This window comes from Sander vitreus, chromosome 12 (assembly GCF_031162955.1).
Source record: "Sander vitreus isolate 19-12246 chromosome 12, sanVit1, whole genome shotgun sequence".
Classification (NCBI taxonomy): Eukaryota; Metazoa; Chordata; class Actinopteri; order Perciformes; family Percidae; genus Sander; species Sander vitreus.
In genome coordinates this window covers 19949382-19971951 of record NC_135866.1, presented here as the reverse complement: position 1 = coordinate 19971951, position 22570 = coordinate 19949382, and the positions used below count along the sequence as shown (strand labels likewise).

At 40.1% G+C, this 22570-nt stretch overlaps 2 protein-coding genes across 4 annotated transcripts in view; both read left to right on the top strand.

The window, feature by feature from the left end:
• The window catches only part of glis1a (GLIS family zinc finger 1a), a 41667-nt gene extending 31432 nt beyond the window's left edge, over window positions 1–10235 (top strand). For both annotated transcript variants that reach the window (XM_078264695.1, XM_078264694.1), the window contains exons 5-9: window positions 845–953; window positions 2624–2774; window positions 7555–7685; window positions 7791–7889; window positions 8909–10235. In XM_078264695.1, the coding sequence (XP_078120821.1) occupies window positions 845–953; window positions 2624–2774; window positions 7555–7685; window positions 7791–7889; window positions 8909–9051 (633 nt within the window). In that variant the 3' untranslated portion in view covers window positions 9052–10235. The remainder of the gene's footprint in view (window positions 1–844; window positions 954–2623; window positions 2775–7554; window positions 7686–7790; window positions 7890–8908) is intronic.
• A 1766-nt stretch (window positions 10236–12001) lies between these two features.
• Window positions 12002–20851, top strand: LOC144526787 (uncharacterized). 2 transcript variants are annotated; one of them, XM_078264442.1, is made up of 4 exons: window positions 12002–12263; window positions 15808–15961; window positions 17092–17254; window positions 17335–20851. In XM_078264442.1, the coding sequence occupies exons 3-4, from the start codon at window positions 17215–17217 to the stop codon at window positions 18555–18557; spliced, it is 1263 nt and encodes a 420-aa protein (XP_078120568.1). In that variant the 5' UTR covers window positions 12002–12263; window positions 15808–15961; window positions 17092–17214; the 3' UTR covers window positions 18558–20851. The 2 variants fall into 2 exon arrangements, with proteins under 2 accessions (XP_078120568.1, XP_078120567.1); XM_078264441.1 differs by lacking the exon at window positions 15808–15961.
• The last annotated feature ends 1719 nt before the right edge of the window (window positions 20852–22570 follow it).

Sequence of the window (22570 nt, the reverse complement as noted above, 5' to 3'; positions counted from 1 at the left end):
GAGCCTATTGTTCAATGTTATCTGGGCCTTGTTTGTTTTCTATGGACCTGAGTGACACTGGGGCTTTGTGTGTATTCCCATGCCTTGTTTGGTTTAAACAGAAACACGTGTGCTTGTAAGTTGTGACATGGCTAACACGCCTTGCACTGCAGTAAACCCTGTGGGGCTAAAGAGGACTTTGAAATATTAAACATGCACTTCATAAGTTGCTCAAGGTTATACATTTCTTTCAGCTGATGCATCACAGCTATTGAAGTTTGTATCTTCATAAACACTGGTTTAGGCGCATGTTTTCCGCTGATTATTCATACCTCTCTTGTGGTTCCTGGGTGTCCTTCGCAAGCTTCTCAGCGAGTCCCGGAGCTGTCCATAAGTTGTTTTGGAAAGTCCTGGGGGATCCTCTGTTAACGCTGGATAATAAAATAAATTATCTTGCCTTAACTTTGTTAGAACATCTTGGAATAAGATTGCCTAACAAGATTTCTGGATTTTGTACCTCAAGAAGCTGGATCGCAAGACGAAACTAGAACCAGGCATCTGGTTCAATCATCATCTCTGTGAAAAATGAACAGTAGAAACTGCCTGCAGAAATCTCACTGTTTTCAATTGATCTACTGTATGTAATCAAAAGAGAAGTTAATCATTTCAAAGCTTAGCTCCATGGGAGCTGTGTTGCTCAACTGCAAAACACAATTGGAAGACAAGTAAGCTGCAGCTTTAACATAATTACTCTCATCCCTACACGCAGGCAGGCATCAGCACATGCTCACCAACGTAAAAACATGATACTAAATGTACCACGATATACTTCTATATGAACATCTGTATTTGGTCTGTTTGACAGGTTCAGGTGCACACAATGCTGGAATCGGACATATTGAGCGATTGTCTGGCAAGGAAGCATCTCCACCAAGGAAACGGCTCACCTTTACCCAGCTTAGATGACTTCACAGGTAGAAACGGTAGCAAAATCAAATGGAAATCTGTGTTTAGTCTCCAACACCTATCTGGAAATTAGTAAAAACAAAGAAAAGGGTAATTGCCCAAACACCTGGGCTGTTAAGCTGTCTCTCCCATTTTCTCCCATGGCCTCATTTGCTCCTTTTCCTCTCCCATTCCTTCGATGATAGCTCATCATGCCAGTGTTTACCTTGTCCAATTACCGGGCACTGACTGCGGGCAAGTTGGCCCTCTTCCCCGCCCGTCCCTCAGCTTCTCCAAACCGGTTTTCCAGCCAAGCTCTTTTTCTTTCCCTTTCAATGGCTGAACCGGGATCAAGAATCTGTCAGGTACACTGAGGCTCAGTTGGCAAAAGAGAGGGGAGAGTGTCCAGGGGAGCTGTCCATGTCTATTACTTCAGACTACTTGCAGTTTTACCCAGAAGACTTTGAGGGAAAAACCTCAAACGGCACACTACCAGCTATGTTTTTTTCAGGGTGAAACAAGCATGTCAGTGTGTAATTTTAAAGATGTCCCAAGAGGACTTTCTCCTTATCACAAATGGCCAAATGTTACTTTCCAACTGTTATGTGTATGTGCCTTTGTATGTACATTACTGTATGTATGCTGGATTTATGGTGACATAGTGTATGCTATCATCATCAGCTGCCCTTAAACTCAAAGCTAAGTGTTGAAAATCCTGCTTGTATTTGTGTTACAGATTTAAATGGGCACCACCAAAAATGTTTTTAGTATTAAAAAAATAGGTTACAAATGTGTCTCTGGAAAGTTTGTAGCTTGATTATTTGCAGGGAGCGACAGCTGTAGTCAGCTTGGATTTGAACTGTTACAAAAGACTTGACTTTTACTGTGAGAAAAATATTAAAATGTCCATAAAAATATGTCAAACTACTCTTACTGTACAGGATTATCTACATTTCATCTGTCCATGTGTGTGCGCAGTTAGTTGCGTAGCCGTAAGCTTTGACGAAAGCTTCTGTGTTTGATTTGGTGCTGAAATGATTAGTTCATTAATGGATTAGTGATGAACAGAAAATCAATTGACATATTCCAATCATTTGTAATAATTCCTTTATTAGTAACACTTTGTTGTTGTTGTTTGTTTTGGACTGTTGGAAAGACAAAATTTGGCATTTGGAAAAATTTGATCAACATACTTTACAGTATGTTATAGACTAAATGATAAATGAATTAACAAAAAAAAAAAGTGACAGATAAATTGAGAATGCAATAATCATTAGGTGTAGCCTTAGCTTGGAGGCAAGGATATTAATTAGAGTCTAGCAAAATGGGTTTATATAAACTGTTTTCCTTTTTATTATTACTTTTAGTGGTATTTTTTATGCTGTCATTGGACAGGGACAGTGGCGAGAATGATGTACAACAAAGGTACACCGCAAACAACATAGCAACAAACTGCAGCTATGTATTTAGCCATATTAGTATAAGCGTTGGGGACATGGGGAGCATGAAGACAGACAGTGTAGAAGTAGAATATGCTGCAGTGGCAGTTTGGGAAGTTTCTATGGCCGTTCTGATATTCTTTTTTTCAAAACTGGGTTGCTGTTGTAAACCTAAGCTAACTGTAGCTGCACAAAACTCCACAAAGAAGCAACTGATTTTCAGTGAAGTAATCCTTTATGAATCCATGTCTCTCTTTCAGGTGTGTACTCAAACAGCAGCTCTGTCCACAGTAGGCCAAATTCGGAGTTTCTCCCTCCATCAGCAGACACCTGCTCCAGGTATCGAAGCTTGGAGGGAAACGCCAACAGCCCAATATCTTCAATTACAAGCACAGGGAGCATTCGAGAGGGGTGAGTGTAAGATCAGTGCAAGTAGATCAATGACGTTAAATATGCTGCAGCCCTAAAGTCAATTATTTGTTTATTAAATAAACAGAAGATACATGGGCTTCCTCAGCAGTGCTCCTTGAAACTTTGTACAACTTGCCAATAAATGTTATGTGCTTTGCTCATGGGCAGCTCAGCAGTAGTTGTTGTTTAATTTTCACATTTTTAGTTCCTGTTTAATGCGCTTGTTTTATTTCTTCATAGAGTGAAGTTAAGAAAAATGATGCAGCTGTTAAACAATAAATGTCAAAAAATATGTTTTTCTCACTGTCATGCATTTTGAAATTAAATTGCTTTATTTCTTGGAAAACAGAGTATTTTACTACTACTGTACTAGTGATGTACCCACTACCCAGAGGCAAACTTAAATGGTCAGTTCATCCAAATCACTCATCCAATTTCCCTCTTACCCCTGGTGGTGTCTGGCAAGGATATGAGTTATCTCCTGCAGGGACTTCTGCTGCCAGCCCAATACAATGGAACTGAATGGGATTCCATTTGCATTTGGCAGTTTTCATCCAGAGCTACTTTCTATGAAAGAATAGTGAAAACTGACCCGACCTTCTGCTCCTCTGTGCATTTCACCCCAAAGTCTTATTCGTTTGACGGATCTGGTATGTACTAAAGCATTTTTTAACGGTTCAAACCTTCTAAGCTGTTCCCGCCTCCGCTATGCTAAACCTCGAATACATGGACGCCATCAAAACCCTGTTGTGATGTGACTTTTCTTTGCCTCTCTGGGACTCACCACGTGCCCAAGAACAGAGAGAGTGATGTGAGCTTGTGCATTCTTAAATAAACCAGAGACATTATCACCAGAGATTTGAGTTATGGCTTTGTGGTTACACTGATTGGGTAGTTGGAGGCCGCAGAACGTATGTGTACTGTAAACTGAGACAAATGTTGTCTAGCCCAGTATAAAAGTAGATGTGAGACTAAAAAGATACAGCTGAAGGCAGCAGTTTCTGGACAATATGGCTTCAAATCATTGGACATTGAAGAATTGCCCGTAAAATAACTTTTTAGTAACAACAACAACAACAGTAACAACAACAGCAGTCTATCTAATAAAAGAGAATTGATACGGGCGAAAATAACATTTTTGGTGGTTTAATAAGTGATATAAAATCTTCACATACAATGCGCATAGTTTCACATGAAATTGTCCAGTATTCAAGTGTTCAAATGGGCTTTAGGTCTTGGCAGATGAGTTAAGATGGGTTTTTCTCTCTGAACACAAATGCAAACCTATAACCTTGAGCCTGAAGGTTTGTTATTGACCTTGGAAACAACAGTTTGACAAAAGATTCTTAGCAGAAGGTCCACTTACTGGAAAACCGGATTTTTTTTTTTTAAAGCTTTCACCTGATTTTTAAAACTTTCAGCCACATCTCATGAAAAAAAGTTAGTTGTGTAATGTTACTGTTAGTAGTATTAGTATTAGTATTGTATATTGTTTTCTGAAAAAGTGCTCAAACAGGCCTTAAAAATTATTGAAAGTGGGTGGTTAAGGTCTTTTGTAAATTCTGGTTAAAAATGTATGTTGGCTGAGGATGTTTTTGAAAATGCTGTTTTTTTTTTTAAATGAATATAAAACGCATAACAATGACGATAAAAAAAAAAACACATTCATTGAAATAGGCAGTTTTTAAAGGGTTTCCCATGGATTTATATGGCGACAATCATGTTAAGGTTTTAAACTAACCAATGTCAATTTAAAGTCCTTTAAGTTAAAGGTCCCATGGCATGAACATTTCACTTTATGAGGTTTTTTAACATTAATATGAGTTCCCCCAGCCTGCCTATGGTCCCCCAGTGGCTAGAAATGGCGATAGGTGTAAACCCAGCCCTGAGTATCCTGCTCTGCCTTTGAGAAAATGAAAGCTCAGATGGGCCGATCTGGAATCTTGCTCCTTATGAGGTCATAAGGAGCAAGGTTACCTCCCCTTTCTCTGCTTTGTCTGCCCAGAGAATTTGGCCCACCCATGAGAGAGGTACATCATGGGTTTCAAATGAGCAAAGTGGCAGTTGGTCAAGACAACAACCCCCCCTCAGTCCTCCTCAATAGCTACAGACACAGAAATGGCACATCCTAAGGAAAGCTCATTGTGGGACTGGCTCTAGTGGTTGTAATTCTGCAGCAAGGCTGAATTTTTGGAAAGAGACTTCAGATACAGTATTAGGGGACCACTAAGGTCTATATAAAAGTATCCAAAGAGCACCATGTCATGGGACCTTTAAAAAATATATATTTCAAAGTGCACATACACATATTGTACCTACATTTGTCCAGTGTTTCCATGTGTTGTTTTCAAATGTTTAGATCTTAGCGGAGGTGTTGAGATGGGTTTTTCTTTTCTGAATACAAATCTGTCTTATTGCAGAATCTCTCAGCCTTCATCTCCTCAAAGTCTGCAGCCAGAGCTTCCATGAAGCTCTGCACAATCTGTCCATTGACGTCTCTTTATAGACACTGAGGATGTCATAGAATCCCACTGGTGCCCGCAGTACACGACGGCCTGCCAAAGCCAATACCAGACAAGCACTTGTTTTTCCCCCAAATGACTTAGCGAGACATTAAACACGTGAAAGTAAATTATCTGTGCTTCGCAGCATCAGGCTCTGACCTCATAGCCATCCGCGTGTTTACTCTGGCTGAGAGGAGCCATTTCGACTTCTTTTAATTATTTAATACTTGAGGGATTCAGAGGCCTGCGCTAAGGCTTGTCCATCAGCGAGTATTTGTGACGTGCAGTGTTTGTGTGTTTTGCGGTCGGGGAGAGCTGGATTGGCTTTTTGCAGCAGCGTCTCCATCAGAAACAGGCACACTAACCGGGATGGCTCTCACACAGAAACACTATTATACAATTTGAAGGAAAGAGAAGTAATGAAGTTTACTTTGCAGAAGCTCCGACTGACATCGGATCCAAATAGACGCTTTAACTGAAATGTTTTGACATGTCCACACATTTTTGTATTTACTGTATCTCTAACATGCAGTAAGTGTACTCTAGTTTCTCTAAGTACTTGATTGGTAGCGCTTAGATCACATTAAATCTCCTTCTGTGTTACATACATTTAACATGATCCTCTCTGTGATCCAGTAAATCTATGTCACAGCATCTTTCCTCTGCCAAAACTGAAAACGGATCAGTTTAGTGGGCACATGCTGGCACCTTTTGGTAAACCGACTCATTCCCTCTGATGCTGCTATTAGAAAAGCAGCCATGGGTTGAATGCAGTATAATGTGCATATAAACATAAGAGCTTAAATTCTGCAAGCAGGATTCTTCTCATTCTAGCTATAAGGAGGGCAGCTGGCTGCAGTTAGTTAGAAAGAAAAGAAAAATTATGAAGGGGTTTAGCCTGTAAAATATGATCAGAGAAACAGTTTCCTGAGGTGGTGCTGACAGCCACTCCCTCAGGCGCAGGCTCTCTGTTAAGCTCATGCATCTGAGAAGTTTTGGGTACACCGGCCACAAAACGACAGATCGACCCAGCAGGGCCGCGCACGGCACGGCTCAGACATCCCAGCTATGTTGTTGCAGAGTCGCAAGAATGTAAGCCGTGCAACAACTGCGGTTGTTTATAGTTAAGGTCAGCTCTGATGGTTCTGGGGCCACTGAGAGGGAATCCAGAGAAGTGTTGAATTCTTGGGGCTCACAGTCATCGCAGCACATTCATTTTAACAGTCGTAGCCTACTATATCAAAGCCCACTTTGTTTACATAATCCTATACAAAGTCTGGTCTTTATTACCTTGGTAAGCCACAGCCATCTGTAAGTTATATCAGTTTGGGTTTCAAAAAGTCCTTCTGATTAATTTTGGCTTTTATTGTGTTTCTTCACTGAATGCAAAGACTGTTAAATTAAATGTAATAGCATTTGACATGGGAAATGGGTAATAAAGAGACCTGGGGATGATAAATGATAGATATGTAAAGAAATCTCCAAACATTTCCTTTTTTTATTGCTGGTCAGAGAGAGTATCTCTGACCAGACCTGGCTTGTTTATGAAGCCTACTAAAACCCTTCCAGCAGAATCCAAGGCCATTTGGCTCTCTGGGGACCAATACACTACAGTACATCATCCAGGAGAGTTCTCATGCCACATGAAATGCTGAGAGCGAGCTCTTTGAAGGAGCGGTGGGGGGAGTTTAAATACCATATTGGGGGTTTTCAGCTGCATATCTCCTTGGGGAGATATTCGGCTGCCTTTTCTTTCTTTCTTCTTGTCGACTTGGCTCAACTGACTCATTCGTTTCCATGTTGAGTCAGTGTGTTTGTGCACAGTCAGCACATTCTTGCAGCGTAGCGATGGATACAACAGCCCCACACAAAGCCTGCCTACATTACCCCCCCCCCCCCTCAAGGTGGAAACGCTTCCTTGTATAAACTGCAGTGTTTGTACAAGAGGTTTATATATTTACATGTTTGTGTCCGATAACACAGCTGCTGCTACGCTGCCAGATAATGGTTATCAGCATAAATACTTGGTCTGGGTTTGATTTGAACGTTAATGAAACCTAGTTTTTTATAACTATACCAACAGTAGATTTTTTTTTTAAAGTGAGTCCAAGGCTGCGATGGCGTTGGTGCTTGAATGTTTGAAGCAACAACATTTATGAATAAAACATGCATTAATCAAGTTTAAATGTTCATCATGGTTGTGTATATCATTTTTCACACACATAAATGTTCATGTTGGGGAGTAATTCTGCTACCTGATGTTGTGTCGCCAACAGGAACAGACCCACATCGTTGTTCATGTCCGCTGACGTCAGCCCCGGGAGCTCCTCATCAGACAGAGGGGACATCCAGCTGCAAGGTTACCACAAAACCTATAACCAGCAACAAGTATTCTCACAGCAGCAAGGTACTGACAGAGTCCACCGAGCATGTGTCAACATCAGCAGCCTCAACACAGAATGACGTATAGTTCTTGGTGCTGTTCTTGATGTTTCCTCTGTGCTTCTCCAAGGATGTCTGTACGGAGAAGGGAAGGTTGTTCAACCAGTCAGCGAAGAAGGCTTCGAACCTGCCAGTTACTTCCCAACCTCCTGCGCGTCGCACTCTACAGGTAAGACTGCAGAGTAAAGGCGTCCATGTGCCCCAATCAGAGTGCTTCTTGGATGGTCGGACAGCGTCTGAAACCTCTCCCCTCTCCTCCCACCACACCTTTCGTTGTGATTGGCCAGATGTGCGTTGGTGAGAAAGTAAGCTGGATTTAAACTTCTCTCTCTAAGAGCGTTTCCATCCATCTGTATTTATGTACATTTTCAGGGTGCACATGAAGAAAAAAAAATCTAAATATCACAAAAAGCTTTTTATACCTTGGCTGAGGTGGAAAAGTTGGTGTATCGATAAAAGCATAATGCGAGAGTGCAATGGTAACAGACTTGGAGAATAAATCATGACGTACATCAAGCAGGTGACTTGAATGCCCACAGAAGAGACAAAACTGGTGGCAGACGAAAACATCAGATCTTTTGAGTGATGAGGAAACTGTAACGTGCCTCAAATTAATACATGAAACAAACATGAACACAATATTTCCATCATGTTATCTATATTTCATTCCCATCACTGACTGGTGGTCTTTTGCTTTTGGCATCTCATTGCGCCCTCTTCTTCTGCCTCTGGCTCCCTTTTTTAAAATTCTTGACTCAACTATTGCTGTCACTTTGTGAACAACCGAGTGCAACACTATGAACGTCCTCCAGGAGAAACTGTCTGAATATGTGCTCTGTTATCCCCATATTTAAATGATTATCGAGTCTCCACCCTCTCTATACAGTAAGGACACATAGATAACACATTGTACAAACTTATTATTTTCTAGCTGGCCTGTAAAACTCATCTCATGGTACATTTGTTTTCTGAACTGGACTGCTGGGGTATTCCTCTCTTATCTGTTTAATTTGCTTTAGGAGGATTTGGCGTTAATGACAACACAATGTAAGGTAGCTAACTGGCAATGAGCTCTTTGTAAAATTATGTAAAAGGTTGATTCTTAAAATAATCACAGGCCCACTCTCCTTCACATGAAAAGAAAGGAGCTGCTTTGAAAAAGTACATTTTCTGTTTTCCTCCCCTCAGGGTTCGAATTGTTGCAGGACCAGCAGGGCCAGGCTGGGGCCGGTTACTCCATGTCTCCCTGCTCAGACGACAGCTTCCTTTTCCAGGCGGGAGGCGTCGACCGCTGCCTCAACCAGATCTACTCCATCTACCTGGACTCATGATGAGCCGCCCAGAACCAAACAAAACTGAATCAGTAATCACTTTGTTTTCCTGAGGACAAAATGCAGCTTGTATGATGTGTGGCGGCAGACAATCACAACAACAATATACTGTTTATTCAAGGCTGAAGTTGAATTGTTCTTCTTGACAGAAAATATGTCAGTGGGAGTTTTAATGGTACAAACAAGCTGTAGACTAGAGGCAGAGCTGCGGGCAAAGAGGAAATCTGTTCGGATTATAAATGTGAATAGTGAGTGAGTTTTTTTATTCAGAGATGGACACAGCATTTGTGAGCTGGATATAATGAGCTATGAGCTTTTATTTGCTGGTTTGATCTGTTGGAAAGCCATGTAGCCAGCTCTCTGGCTCTAGTGAGGTTAAATTCTGCCTCCAGGAAATGTCAAAACAACAAGAGAAATTGGTAAACCATGCAAATAGGCTAAAACTGAGCTGACATGGAATGGTATCATGGCCAGAAAGATGATAAGTGTATTTCCCCAAACAGGGGCGTAGCACAAAATGATGGGCCCCTCCCCGCATCCACAGCTATTCATTCTAGCATATTTTTGTCAGTCCCCTTTTTCCCCCCAGTCCGATGCCCCTGTCCCCAAAAGTCAAACTATTTCTTGAAAGTTGTAGCATGTAACCAAAGTGTTACTGAGAAACCTCCAACTGCTTGTTAATTTACATTTTGCTGCACAGAAGGGAACTGCAGGAGAACCTGTAGCAATGCTGCCACCTAGTGTCTGAATGACTGTATATAAATGTACTTTACCGTCTATGGTACAGATCAGTGTGGATGACTCCTGGGACTTAAAACTGACACACAAAAACAACAAAAACTGCAATAAAATGTATCGTCTATGATTTGTCTGTCATAGACTGAGTGGTGCCAACAAATCGGTTCAATGTATGTAATCTAACAACGAACAAGACAATATCGTAATCTCCTTTTTTTTATATTGTGTCTTCTGTTCCTTTACGTGTTTGTTGTATCAGTGTTATATTCAGTGAGGGGGCATTGTTTACAATAAGTTCTCTGCACTCTACTACGCTGTCTCATCACAGAGAAAATGACCAACCAAATGTTTACACTGATTTTGTAGCAATTCAGAGATTTTCTTATTCGTGTCATTGAACAGTGTATATAGACTGTATAAAAATGCACCTGTCTTTTATATCTAAATAAATAAATAAATTGGTTTGTATATGTTTGTGTTCATTAGTTTTAAGGCTTCAACTAATGCTTATTGTTATTATTGATGATATTGTTTTGATTATTGAGTTATGGAATGTCAGAAATCAGCACGAGATGACACCTTTAAATATCTTGTTTTGGCAGAATAACAATGAAATGAAATCCTCACATTTGAGAAGCTCGAATCAGTGAATGTTTTTGGCATTTTTGTGTGAAATGTGACTGAAACAATAAGGCGATTATCAAAATAATGCTCTGTCAATTAACTTTTTATTCAGCGTATTTCAGCTTGTGTTGTTGGAAAGTGTGTAGATCTATGTTGAGTATGTTTTGAACTTGTTGAGTGCTGGTTAATACTGCCATCTATTGGTCATACATTTAAAAAACAGAGTAGACTCTACTAGAGTAGAGGGACAGCTGAAGTCAAAATATGCAAATGAAAAATATACTGTAGTGAAAGGAGAAAGTTTACTTAGCAATTCCATTAGAGAGCTGATGAGAATATGTGTGAAAATAAATACATAAATACTTAGTTTAAATTCATTTTGATGTAACATAAATTGATTAAAAAATGACATTTAGGCTTTGAAACTTAACTTAACATGAAAGATAAATATTAGAATTAAAACAATCTACTCGTGTAATATATAACCAGGGAAGTGCTAACTATCAGAGGAAGTGTAGAAAGAACGTATTAACTGATTAAATAAAGAACTTGTTAATGAGCAATTGATCAATTCAATTAAACGTGTAACCGATCAAAGTCATTTAAACAAATTGACAAGCAATAAAGGAGTTGAAATAGCCGTTGATGATGCTATATTTGCAAATGACACCACAGAGATCAGAGAAGACGTCTAATGAATTCCTCTTACGTTAATCAGCTGTGTGTCGCCACACCTGCAATTGATGGTTGCCATGGTGATAGTACCTGCCGAGTGACTCCTGGGTTAACAGACGTTAGTGTACATCGGTAGTGGCAAGTACATTTACTCAAGTACTGTACTTAAGTACAATTTTGAAGTACATGTACTGTACTTGAGTATTTCTATGTTCAACTACTTTATACTTCTACTCCACTGAATATATTTAATTACTTTGCAGATTCTGATTAATAATACAATATAGGCCTATAATCAACAAAAATGGTGATGTAATATTATATATTAGGATAAAACTGTATTGATCCCCGGGGAAATTCACAAGCATGTAACGAAGTTAAAAGTTGCCTCACTTTTACCAGCTGCAACATTAAAGTGATGAACACATTAATGCATCAATAATTATAATCCAACTATATATTCTGAAATGAGCCATTCTGCATAATGAGTAGCCTACTTTTACTTTTGTTACTTTCAATATATGTTAATGCTAATTCTTTTGTACTGTTACTTTAGGAAAAAATATGAATAATAACATAATAATAATAACTCTTAATATAGTAAAATAGTAACAGTTTAGTGAGAAAGTTAGTTCTGCCAGCAGGGGGCGCTTTGCGCTCACAGCGCTGCAGGAGCTCCGTTCCAACTTTGTACCGAACTCAGTAAAGATCAAATCTGTCAGCTTCAAATCGCAGATAGACGCACTTGTATGATTAAACATGATCTACACCCTCACACACACACATACATACATAGATAGGCCTACATATAGGCTATATATATATATATATATATATATATATATATATATATATATATATATATATATATATATATATATATATATATATACACACACACACACACACACACACACACACACACACACACACACACACACGCGCGCGCGCGCGCGAAACCCCCCCTCCCTTGAAGCTGTATTTCCACATCCCGCTCGGAGGGAGACACACCCTCAGATCCGGAGGAGAAGACGTTCAGCTGGGCAGTTGATGTGATGCAGAGAGGAGAAAGACGCTACTGCTGCTGTCGTCGCTGCGGGTGATGTTTGGACCCTCGATCCCTCGTGATCTTCTGACAGAGAGCAACAGGGCTGCAGCAGGCATGCCAAACAAAGGTAAGACAACACTTATTTTTTACGTTTTATATCTCAAACAGGTGTGCATTCATGTTCTGGGGTGTTTATCTGTATTTTGTTTTTATGCAGTTGTAGTTATGGTGGGTTTTAACTTCAAATAATGGTATTATTGTGTTTGTGTAGAACTGCAGCCAGATAATGAGCAATACTGAGGTCATGGGTCCAAGTCCTCCCTCATGTAAACACACCCCTCTTCAGAAAATTTGACCAGACAGCAAAAAAAAGAATGACATTATCTCATTAACTGGGGGTTTTCTACATGTTATTGACACTGTTAGACACTGTTAGATTATGTTCTGTAAAGTTTATTTCCCTACATGCTGTTTAAAAGACCTCTCCTTGCAAAGTAGTGAATCCTGAATAATTTTTATTTTCTTTCCCTAAATTAGGGATATTAGCCTTTAATTAGCATTTAAAACATCACAACTTTCAATTGTTGGACACATACAAATATTTTATGATGAAAAGCTGTATGAAAGGAGAATTGAGGCCGTTATTTCAGAGGAAGCTCCGCTGCCAGAGAGGATGTGACAGCTCACATTGTTAGCAAGTGAGATCACCCATGTTCTCCAGATTGAAACCCTGTGGGCACTCTTCACACCCTGAGAGGAGATGAAAATCTCTCTGTTTGGATGAAGAGGCTTCACGGTTAGTTCTGGTTCCGAGGCTCAGTGAAGGTCAACTAGTGTCTCTTGTGTTGTGTGTAACTTCGAAATCCAAAGATCAATCTGTCAAGTGCTTTACACAAATTTACAGAAACCTCAAAAAGTGCAGATCTCCCCCAGCTGTCAGATTCTGAAAAGTGTTAAGTGGTGAGTTGACTCTAACCTTTAGACTGCTTCTGTTATCAGGCTGAGTTAAGTTATCTCCACTAAGTTCAGTGAGTTATCTCCACTGAGATGAATGCATGGAATACAAAAATCTTACTTCATTCTAAATTTGCTCTTTCTTTCTTCTTTTTTTTTTACAAAAAGTGGACCAAAGCATCCAAATCTAAGAAAATGATAACCTACGTGCACCCACACACACCTTTCCTTTTCCTATTCAGAGTCATCGAGCTTTGAATGTATTATCTGTTGATAGCTATCAGTTAGGACAAAAGCTTTTTACAGAGCAGTGCGGCATGCAAATAATGACAGAGTTAGAGGATATTAAAAGCTGTATACCAACAGGAGGTCAGTTCATATGGTAACATTTGAGATTATAGTTTAAGACTAAAAGCAAACACTAGTTGTATCCCCTTATCTGAAAAATACTTGTTTTTATCACACCTTCAACTGTATTAATGTCCTTCAAAGCATTAAGTGATTGTTAAAGATGCTTTGTAAATACATTTCCCCAAACATGACTTGATTCACTACTGAACAAAATCAGCTCTTTCTTTATTTTCTGGAGGATGTATGAATAAATCACTGCTTGATAATGAACAGAAATGAAACAAAGCATCACAAAACAAGAAAAGTCACATATATTTTATATTTAAAGCTGCTATAATAAATATTTTTATATTAAAGCTGGAGTGCGGAACTTTAGTTTTCCCCTCTGGCAATGAGAGTAATTACATGAACACTGTCAACACGCTTAAGAAAAGCAGTGGGATTCCTAATAACGACGTGTCACTGTGGACTCTCCCCCCTTCCTATCTGCAAAGTATTGGGTAATACAGGTAAATTGACATAGCCTACCGTGTAACTTATCAGGGAGCAAGCTACGCTGTGAAGAACTGTAAGTGAGTGAGCAAGGTTGGTTGATGGCGCTCCGTGTACTGCTCATGTAACAATGTTGTTGAGCAAAACTACTCGTTCTGAGTACAAATAAGCTGTATCGGACTATCGGCATACATCTGGTGCACCAGCGCGGTAATGGCACAACCCAAACCAGACACCACAACTGAGAAATGAAGAGAGCTTTCCCCGGTGCCGATAGGCTTAATCAATATTGTGTGAATTTGTTTAGCAAGGGCTTGAACGTAACGGATGTTCATTTATATGTAACAGATCCCCACTCTAGCTTTAACAATGGATCACATGGCTACTTGTATGTGAAAGGGGTTGCTCATAGTGAATTATCACCCGACTCCGCAGTTCCTCTCAGCTCTACAGAGATTTTTTAGCTCGTTTTGTTTTTTACTGCCCACAACTTTACTGTTTGGGCTCACCGCTCTCATCCTTTTCAGCAGCAGGCAGCTGGTTTCAATGAAAAAGCTGTACGCTACCTGTCCAGCATCAAACAGCAGAGAGACAAACTTGGCGACCAGCTGGAGAACATAATGGAGCATTTAGCAGCAAAGAGCCAGATATTTACCTCCGGAGTCGGTAGAGACCAAAAACAGAGCTAAAATGAGGGTGAATACTGGATTTATATTCAGCAGGTGGCCAGAAACACGACTTCATGTGAATGCTAATGTTGTTCTGTGTCTGATGGTGGATGTGTAAATATAAGCAACAGTTTGCTAACACATTTGCCATACCAATCAATAAATGCATGGTATCAACCTAAAAGGTAAAAAAAAATGTTAATATTGTGTTCTTGGCTCATTTCTGCTGCTCCCAAGTGGCCAATAAATCACTTCTTGCAGCTTTAAGGGGCACATTTTCAAGACCCTTTAAAAGACGTCATAATACTTTGCTCAGTAGTATAAAACTGTCTCTGCACACTACTTGAGTTCATTTAGCCTATTTAGTTACTTTCCACATGTCAGGTTATTGTTAAGTATATTGTCACAAGGCAGTCTAAATAAATCTGGGTAACATATACAACCTTCTTCATACCTACAACATCTCATCCTCCCATATACTCTGTCAAAGACTCTGCGCTCTTCACATGTTGGATATATTAGATAATTTTTACAAGCAACAAAGGGTCAGTTTCTTTCCTTTGACACACACTTCCTGCATTTGTTAGAGAGGCGTTTGCTGCTCTTCTGAAGTCAAGGCTGATAATCTACATGTACTCTTCTTATTTCCATTGTTGTTTTTTTTGTTTGGGACTCTTAAAGAGGAGCTCCCATTGATTGTTTTACATAAAGGTACATTTTGGTGTTTGGAGCTTGACGCCATAGATGTAGTATAAAAACTGGTTACTTGATTGCAAGATGGAGTTTGTTAATTTTGAATGGAAGTTGCTGTTGCTAGATAGAGATACAGAACATCAATACTCAAATATCTTAGACATTTTTAACCAAAAAGGGTTAATATATATATATGGACAACAAACAATTTATGTTGTTTTTATGGCAATAATGATTATTTTCATTGTTGATTTTCTGCATTTCTCCATTCATTGAATAATCATTTGGTCTAGCTAAGATATTTTAATGTCTTATTTGGTCCAAACCAACAGTCCAAGCCATTACTAAGAAAACGACAAATATTCTTTTTATTTTCAGAAGCTGAAACAAGTGGATTTCAAGCATTTTTGCTTAGAAAAATATTTTATCCGTTATCAAAATTTATTTTCTTTCGACCTATTGTTTCAGATGTGTGTTTCTCTGTTTGATTGTTAGTTGTGTCGTTTCCATTAGCAGGTGAAGTGAGGTTTCTTTGTGGTTAAGAGGTCTAGATGATCCCAGCTGACAACAGTGGTCCTACTTAAACCCTCCACTGGTCATGAATTGGCCCTGTTGTTTGGGGAGTTAGCACATTCCTGCCTCCGAACTGTGGAGCAGCTTTATTGTGGTGAGTGAGGAAGTCTGATGTCACGACCAAACACATTAACTCTCCCTCTCTTCCTGGCTGCTTCACATTTAAAGTCCTTCAGAAAACACAGGCCTATATATGTCGACCACATCTGTTTTTTATGTTTAGGCAGCGTCACAGAGAACATAGGAGTTTTAGAAAGTGACCATCAATTAGTTTTATTATGTCTCCAATAGCAGAGTTTCCCAAATGTTGTAATGCCACGGTCGCTCAAACTAGACACACGGAAGGATCGAAACCTGAGATTAAAGTAGTCATACAGGGGTAATTTCTACTACATGAAATAAGCAGTTTTACATTATTGTAGGGGCCTTCTCAAACCTTGTCAGGGTCATTTATGCTATTTTCTACTGTACAAATGTGTCTTGCCTGTTTGTTCCTTTTAATTTTAACATTAACCTGCCCACTGCACTGTACTTTGTTGGACATGCCCAACCCATTCAAGTTGTACCATAGTAAACAACATGTATGAGTGGAGAGATGAAAAAAACATATTTTTCTGTTTCCCAACAGAATTCAAAATATAGGCCTGTTGTCTGGCAACCAAAATTTTAAAGTGTTTTATTCCAAGAGCAATTAACATTTTAAACTGAAAACAAAAACATTTTTTTCTCAATAGGATTGTATTCTGTTTCAATTGTTTTAAGTATTTTAATTGTATTTTTTTTTTTTACAAGTACTACTGTGGTTTTGACTTGATGGTTTCCTGTCACATATTTGTTTGTTTCAACTCAAAAACAATACAATTGTATTCTATCCTATTCTAATACCTGTATTTAAAGACACTGTCAATACATTTGAAAGTTCAGGTTAGTTGTCGAGCACAATCTCATACTGAAGCAGATGAAAACACTGATTGAATGAATGGAGTCTGGGAATTTGAAGTAAAATAATATATAATAACATTTTTGGAGTAAAACCTTTTTTTTTTTTTACAGTACATCAGATTTGAGAGGGTTTACAGTCTAAAACGTAAACTCGATAACCTGCTTGTTTAACTACTTTACGCTCCAGCTTTACCTTTGAGTAATGTTTGTACAACTTCCATCTGCCGATTAACAGCAGCTTTCACGTGAAAGTCATTGTAGCATCTGTTTCCTCTCCAACAGCCAAACACTGGACTCCTGATCCCTACTGACCCGTGTCACCATGCCAACTCCCACGATCCTCACAGCAACAACAAATCCTCAGAGAAGTTGCTAGGTTTACAACTGTGAGCCTACATAAAGTAGATGTCCTCCAGGGCTGAGAGAAAGGGCCACCAGAAGACAGGTAGGGCTGCCTGAGAAAGAGGCATGGGACACTATGGCATGATGAAGTTATAGTCTGTGTTAATGTATTTTCTGTTTCAGAGATGGCTTGCATGTGTGGTGCCCTGCTGATTTTAACATTGCTGGTGAAGATGGGACTGGTGGGTGGATGTGTGTGTCCAGCAGCTACCATTTTGTCCCAGTTTCCCTCTGAGGTTCCTGCTGACGTCTGTTGCTTGAACTACTCCGGCTCTGCTTTCAGCCATGTGCACTGGTCTGTGTTTACCAATGAGACAAACATAGAGACGCTGGATCTCTCCTTCTGTAATATCACTTCTATTCATGTGAGTGGCAGAGACGCCTCTACGTTACAGAAGGTTTACTTAGGTCATAACAGACTACCAGCGTTGCCAAGGAAGTTTCTGGCCAGCCAGCGCAGCCTGATAGAGGTGGATTTGAGCGAGAACCTGATTCAGCAGCTTCCTGAGGGTTTTCTTCAGGACTCAGACAGCCTCCAGAAACTGTATCTGCAGGGAAACCAGCTACGCTTCCTCCCAGCCTCTGTGGTGCAGAAGCCCAGTCTGCAAATGCTGGAGCTGGATGGGAACCCATGGGACTGCTCCTGTTTGTTCATGGAAGCCCTGGAGGAAGGCAGGAAGGTTAACAGGACCACTAAGCTGGAGGATCTGGTTGGGAACTTGACCTGCGTCTCTCCCCGGCACCTGGCCAGCAGGACTGTGTTGTCGGTGAGGCTAAGCGATGCATGCCGCCCAGCTGGCCTCACCGCACTCTTCATTGTGCTTCCTCTTCTCATCCTCTCCACCTTGGTGCTCTGCTGGTGCTGTGGGAGGAAGAGGAAGGAAGCACCTGTAAGCACCTCAAAAAAGAGAGCTTCCAGCTCCAGCTGCAATGGCCAGAAGCCTCACAGCAAGCAGAAACCTGCAGCAACTCAGCAGAATAAAGCTGGAAACTGTGGCAATGAGGGGATCCTGAAGAACCAGCTGCTGCTACGCCCATCATCCGCCCTCCTGGGCAGCACCAGGGACATCTATGAAGAGGTGGAGATTAGGCTGGGCTCAGTGGAGTCTCTTCCCCGAGTCTCCACACACGGTTCCAGCTCCACAGAGGGGAGGCAGGGCCCCCAGGGGCCGGACGGGGCCAGCAAGACAGACCTGGACACAGTCAGCGTGACAGAAGTGATGAAAGACTCAGCTGACAGGGAGAAGGCTTACCTGACCCAGTCAACAGAATACTACAGCCTGGTGCCAGGTATCGAACTGGAAGACTCGGACCACGGCGAGTATGAGAACGTCGACCTCTCGTGACACCATGTTAAAGGAATAGTTCGACATTTTCAGATGAGAAGATCTGAACCACTCACATGTTTGTGTGTTAAAAACCCTTAAAACCTATTTTCTCAATCAGCTTCTCAGAGTGATGAGGTTTTATATGAACACAAAATGTTTGGTTAGTTCACACGAGAAGCAAGCAAGTTACAGTATCTATTGAAACAGAATGTGTGGTCCAACCACTGTGGTATCACATTGTAAGAGGAAGTGATTTAATCAGGACCTTTTCCTGTGGGACCTGAGGAACGCAGTGACGGTTTGAAAGAGAGGCCCACTTTGTTTCACTCTGGAAAAAAACTAAGACATTTATTTTATTTAATGTTGCACTCCATGAAAATGTACACTGTTGTTTTCACGTCTTTAACAAAGAACAGGCAAGCATTTGTATGTACTTTCCTGTACCTCACCCACATGTAATAATTATATGCATTCCACGTTTAACTTGTTACATATTATACTGCATACAGGAGGTTCTGGTTCCTTCACCTTAAACTGCACCTCAAATACGTAGGTTCCGAACAATGACTAATTCCATTGCAATGCTCACAGTTAATTTATTGTGAAATGTGGAATGTAATGCTTAGGTGAGAAGTCAAAATGTATACATGTCATTGTTAAGCAAGGATAAAAGGCCTGCTCATGCTTTATGTCACACACTAAAACTTGCATATGTGTTTTCACGGCGGTCAGATGTAAATGTAGGTGAATGCTGGTTTAAGATAAAAAATATCTGTAGTGCCGGTTCAGTAAACTGAGATACAGAGCAATTTTGCACAGTGGTGCTACAACATAATGACACTGGAGAGGCGGCCTACACAAAAGACACACAATAAACATCAGCGTCATCGCTAAAGGTGCAGAATGCAAACACTGGATCATTATCAGGTGTGGAAAACAGACATCTCAATGCTATTTCGCGTTCAGTGAGACAGACACAGATGAGGGAGTGGGTGCAGCTATAAGGGTGTGGAGCTTCCTGGAATTTGAAACAACGGACGTGTATTTTTTTCCAGAAGGGTTTTCACGTATTTTACATCAAAGCTTTATTCATCAACATTGTAAGGTTTACTGCCAGAAGCCCATAGGTCAAAAGACAAGCAAATAAGTGAATGTTGCATTTTGTAATTTTGTACACAGAGAAATAACATAAATGTAATTGTAAACCCGACCGTGGCTACTGGTCACTGAGTTCATGTCCTCTGTATTTTGTTTCTTTGTTTATTTTTAGGCAAAAACGTTTTTAGCAACCTTTTGGGTAGCTCTGTTTGTTTGTTCCTTTTGTTGCTACGCCTGTTAGACTGCACATACGCAGTTAACAGTGATAACAGTGGCAGATTTACTATAATTGGTGATTTATTTAAACAATTGGGTTGACAACAGGCTATTTATTTCTAGCTGGTGACCTTTTTCATTTTGCTGGCTGAAATTGAGATCACTGGCAGATTTTATTAGCTGTAGCTAGCTAGCTAGCTAGGTTAGCTAATTAAACTAACAATAGTTCCATTAATTTGTTGAAAACACTCTCAGGCAGATAACATTAGCTTAATCTCAAAAAGCATCCAGGACCATCAATACTACAATAAATAGTGGGTGTGGTCGAGAATAGGGCCTTTTTTAACGTAATTTGTAACCCTACAAACTGATGATTTTAGTTGAAAGTAACACTCAGTTATTAGCCTACTGTAGCTATAGTAAGCTAGCTATAGCAGGACATGCTAATGATTGAAAGATATGTTACAGCAGATAAACACTTTTTTTTTGCTAAGCTATTATTGGGCTGTTAGCGGGATGAGTTTAGCAAAAGGTGAAAAAAACTTGTCTTGTCTTTTGAGACATAATATATTTAAATTTGATTACTTTTAAGTTCATCATTTGGATGGAGATAGGAGACCTGGCTGTAACCTTCAAAAATGCTTTGAAAGAGCAATAGGACCTTCAGGTTGGAAATCATGACCCATGGTCATGGCCCATGACCTCGATATTTCAAAATTCTTGCCTATAGTTGTGATTGTAAGTTGGAAGTACAATTAGGGCTTATGGAGTGTTTAGTGGTAAAAACTGCTGCAGTGACAGCTACTAAATAACATGTAGGCCTAGTAGCATGAATAATCCTTCTCTGTTAAAACAAAATGGGTATACTGGTATATGATACATAATAAAAGCACTGATTTTCATCATTATGTTTATACTGGCAGATGCACTTGATTGTTTTTGTTTGCAAAACATTAAATATTGTTGAAAGAAAAATTAAAAAAAAAATGTTTTCAAGATTTCTGCCTCAGGATTGTGTATGATGATGATGATGATGATGATGAAGGCAAACACCACAAAATAGAGAGGAAAGAAAATCCAAACTGTGTCATTAGCTCGCTGCATTTTTTGAGAGCATGCTCCAGATCTTTTTTTCTGTGGCCCCTCAGCTCTTTCTGCCCTGACAATGACCCAGGCCTGTTCCAGCTACCTGAAATCCCACTTTTCCTTTGAGCTCTAATTTCACTCACCGTGGGAAGTTGTAATTACAGAATTGGGTTACCCGAACGATCAGTCTGTCCTGTTCTCAGTGGTCTGAGCCCACGACCAGTAGATCCAGTAGCTGAGGCCAGGATATGACTAAGCAGAAAACAGTTGTTGGAGTATCCATGGATGCTAATCTGGGAGTTTATTTCATCTAGAACAAGATTACAGAGCAACCACTGAGTCTAGATTTGCACAGGATGGAGACACAAACATAAGTTGAAACTCTTTTTGAAATAGTTAAAAAATATATATTTTTGTGCCATACTTACAGTGGTGGAAGAAGTACTTAGGCCTTTACTTAAGTTAAAGTAGCAATATCACAGTGTGGAAATACTAATAAGTAAAAGTCCTGCATTCAAAATCTTACTTCAATAAAAGTACATACGTATAAGCATCAAAATATACTTAAAGGTGCAGTAGGTAAGACTTATAAAACTAACTTTCTGTCATATTTGCTGAAACTGACCCTATGTTCGAGTAGAACTACATGAAGCAGGTGATTTAAAAAAAAAAAATCTGGCTCCTCTGGCACCACCTACAGCCTGTAGTGCAATTTGCAAAAATCCACCGCTCCCTGTTCAGATGCACCAATCAGGGCCAGGGAGGGTGTCTTGCTGCGTGTCAATCACTGCTCATGCACACGCATTCATTCTCCCTTGTGGGGGAGGGGCTTAGGAGACCGTTTTGGACTTTACCTGAAAGGGGGGGAGGGACTGAGAAGTTGTCAATGTTCAAATTTTTTGGCTGGATATCTTCACAAAATCCTACCTACAGCACCTTTAAAGTACAAATAGTAAGTTAGAATGGCCCATTTCAGAATAATATATCACTGGATAGGGGCGACCTGGTAGCTCACCTGGTTGAGCGTGCACCCCATGTACCAAGGCAAAGTCTGTCAATAAAAGAGCCTTTAGGTGTCTTTGTTCATAATACAGACGGTAGGACCTCAGGGCTGAGGCTGATAGCCCTGCTTCATTTTACAAGAGCACCATCTGGTGACTGGAATGAAAACATTTATCAGCCAATCAAAACACAGAGAGTAATTTTATTGTGATGAATGCATTGCATACATCTATTGGTAATAAAAGCAATAAGTTACGAATACAGACGATGTGAGGCTCATGAGTCTTTTGTAGCTGAAGAATAGGGAAGTCCACAGTGATCACTTGTCCAGGCTCTGATGGAGGATAGATGGCCTCATAAATATCCTGTCGGGAGAGCAAAATAAATCAGAGTCTGCTTTATCTCTGACTCAGAGATAAAGCAGTCTCTGATTTACAACAGACTGCTGTAACGATGTGAAAAACAAACAAGTGAGTAGAGCACAGCAGCCAATGACAAAAGGCTAAGAGATGTGTGGGATGGACCCATTTGACACTGTAAAGATATGTGTGTGTGTGTGTGTGTGTGTGTGTGTGTGTGTGTGTGTGTGTGTGTGTGTGTGTGTGTGTGTGTGTGCGCGTGTGTGTTTT

What these genes read in the sequence shown, in the direction of transcription:
- LOC144526787 (XM_078264441.1), top strand. Translation starts at nt 17,215, where the DNA reads ATGTCCTCCAGGGCTGAGAGAAAGGGCCACCAGAAGACAG. An exon ending in AAAGGGCCACCAGAAGACAG is followed by an intron (nt 17,255 to 17,334) that starts GTAGGGCTGCCT and finishes TTTCTGTTTCAG; the next exon opens with AGATGGCTTGCATGTGTGGT.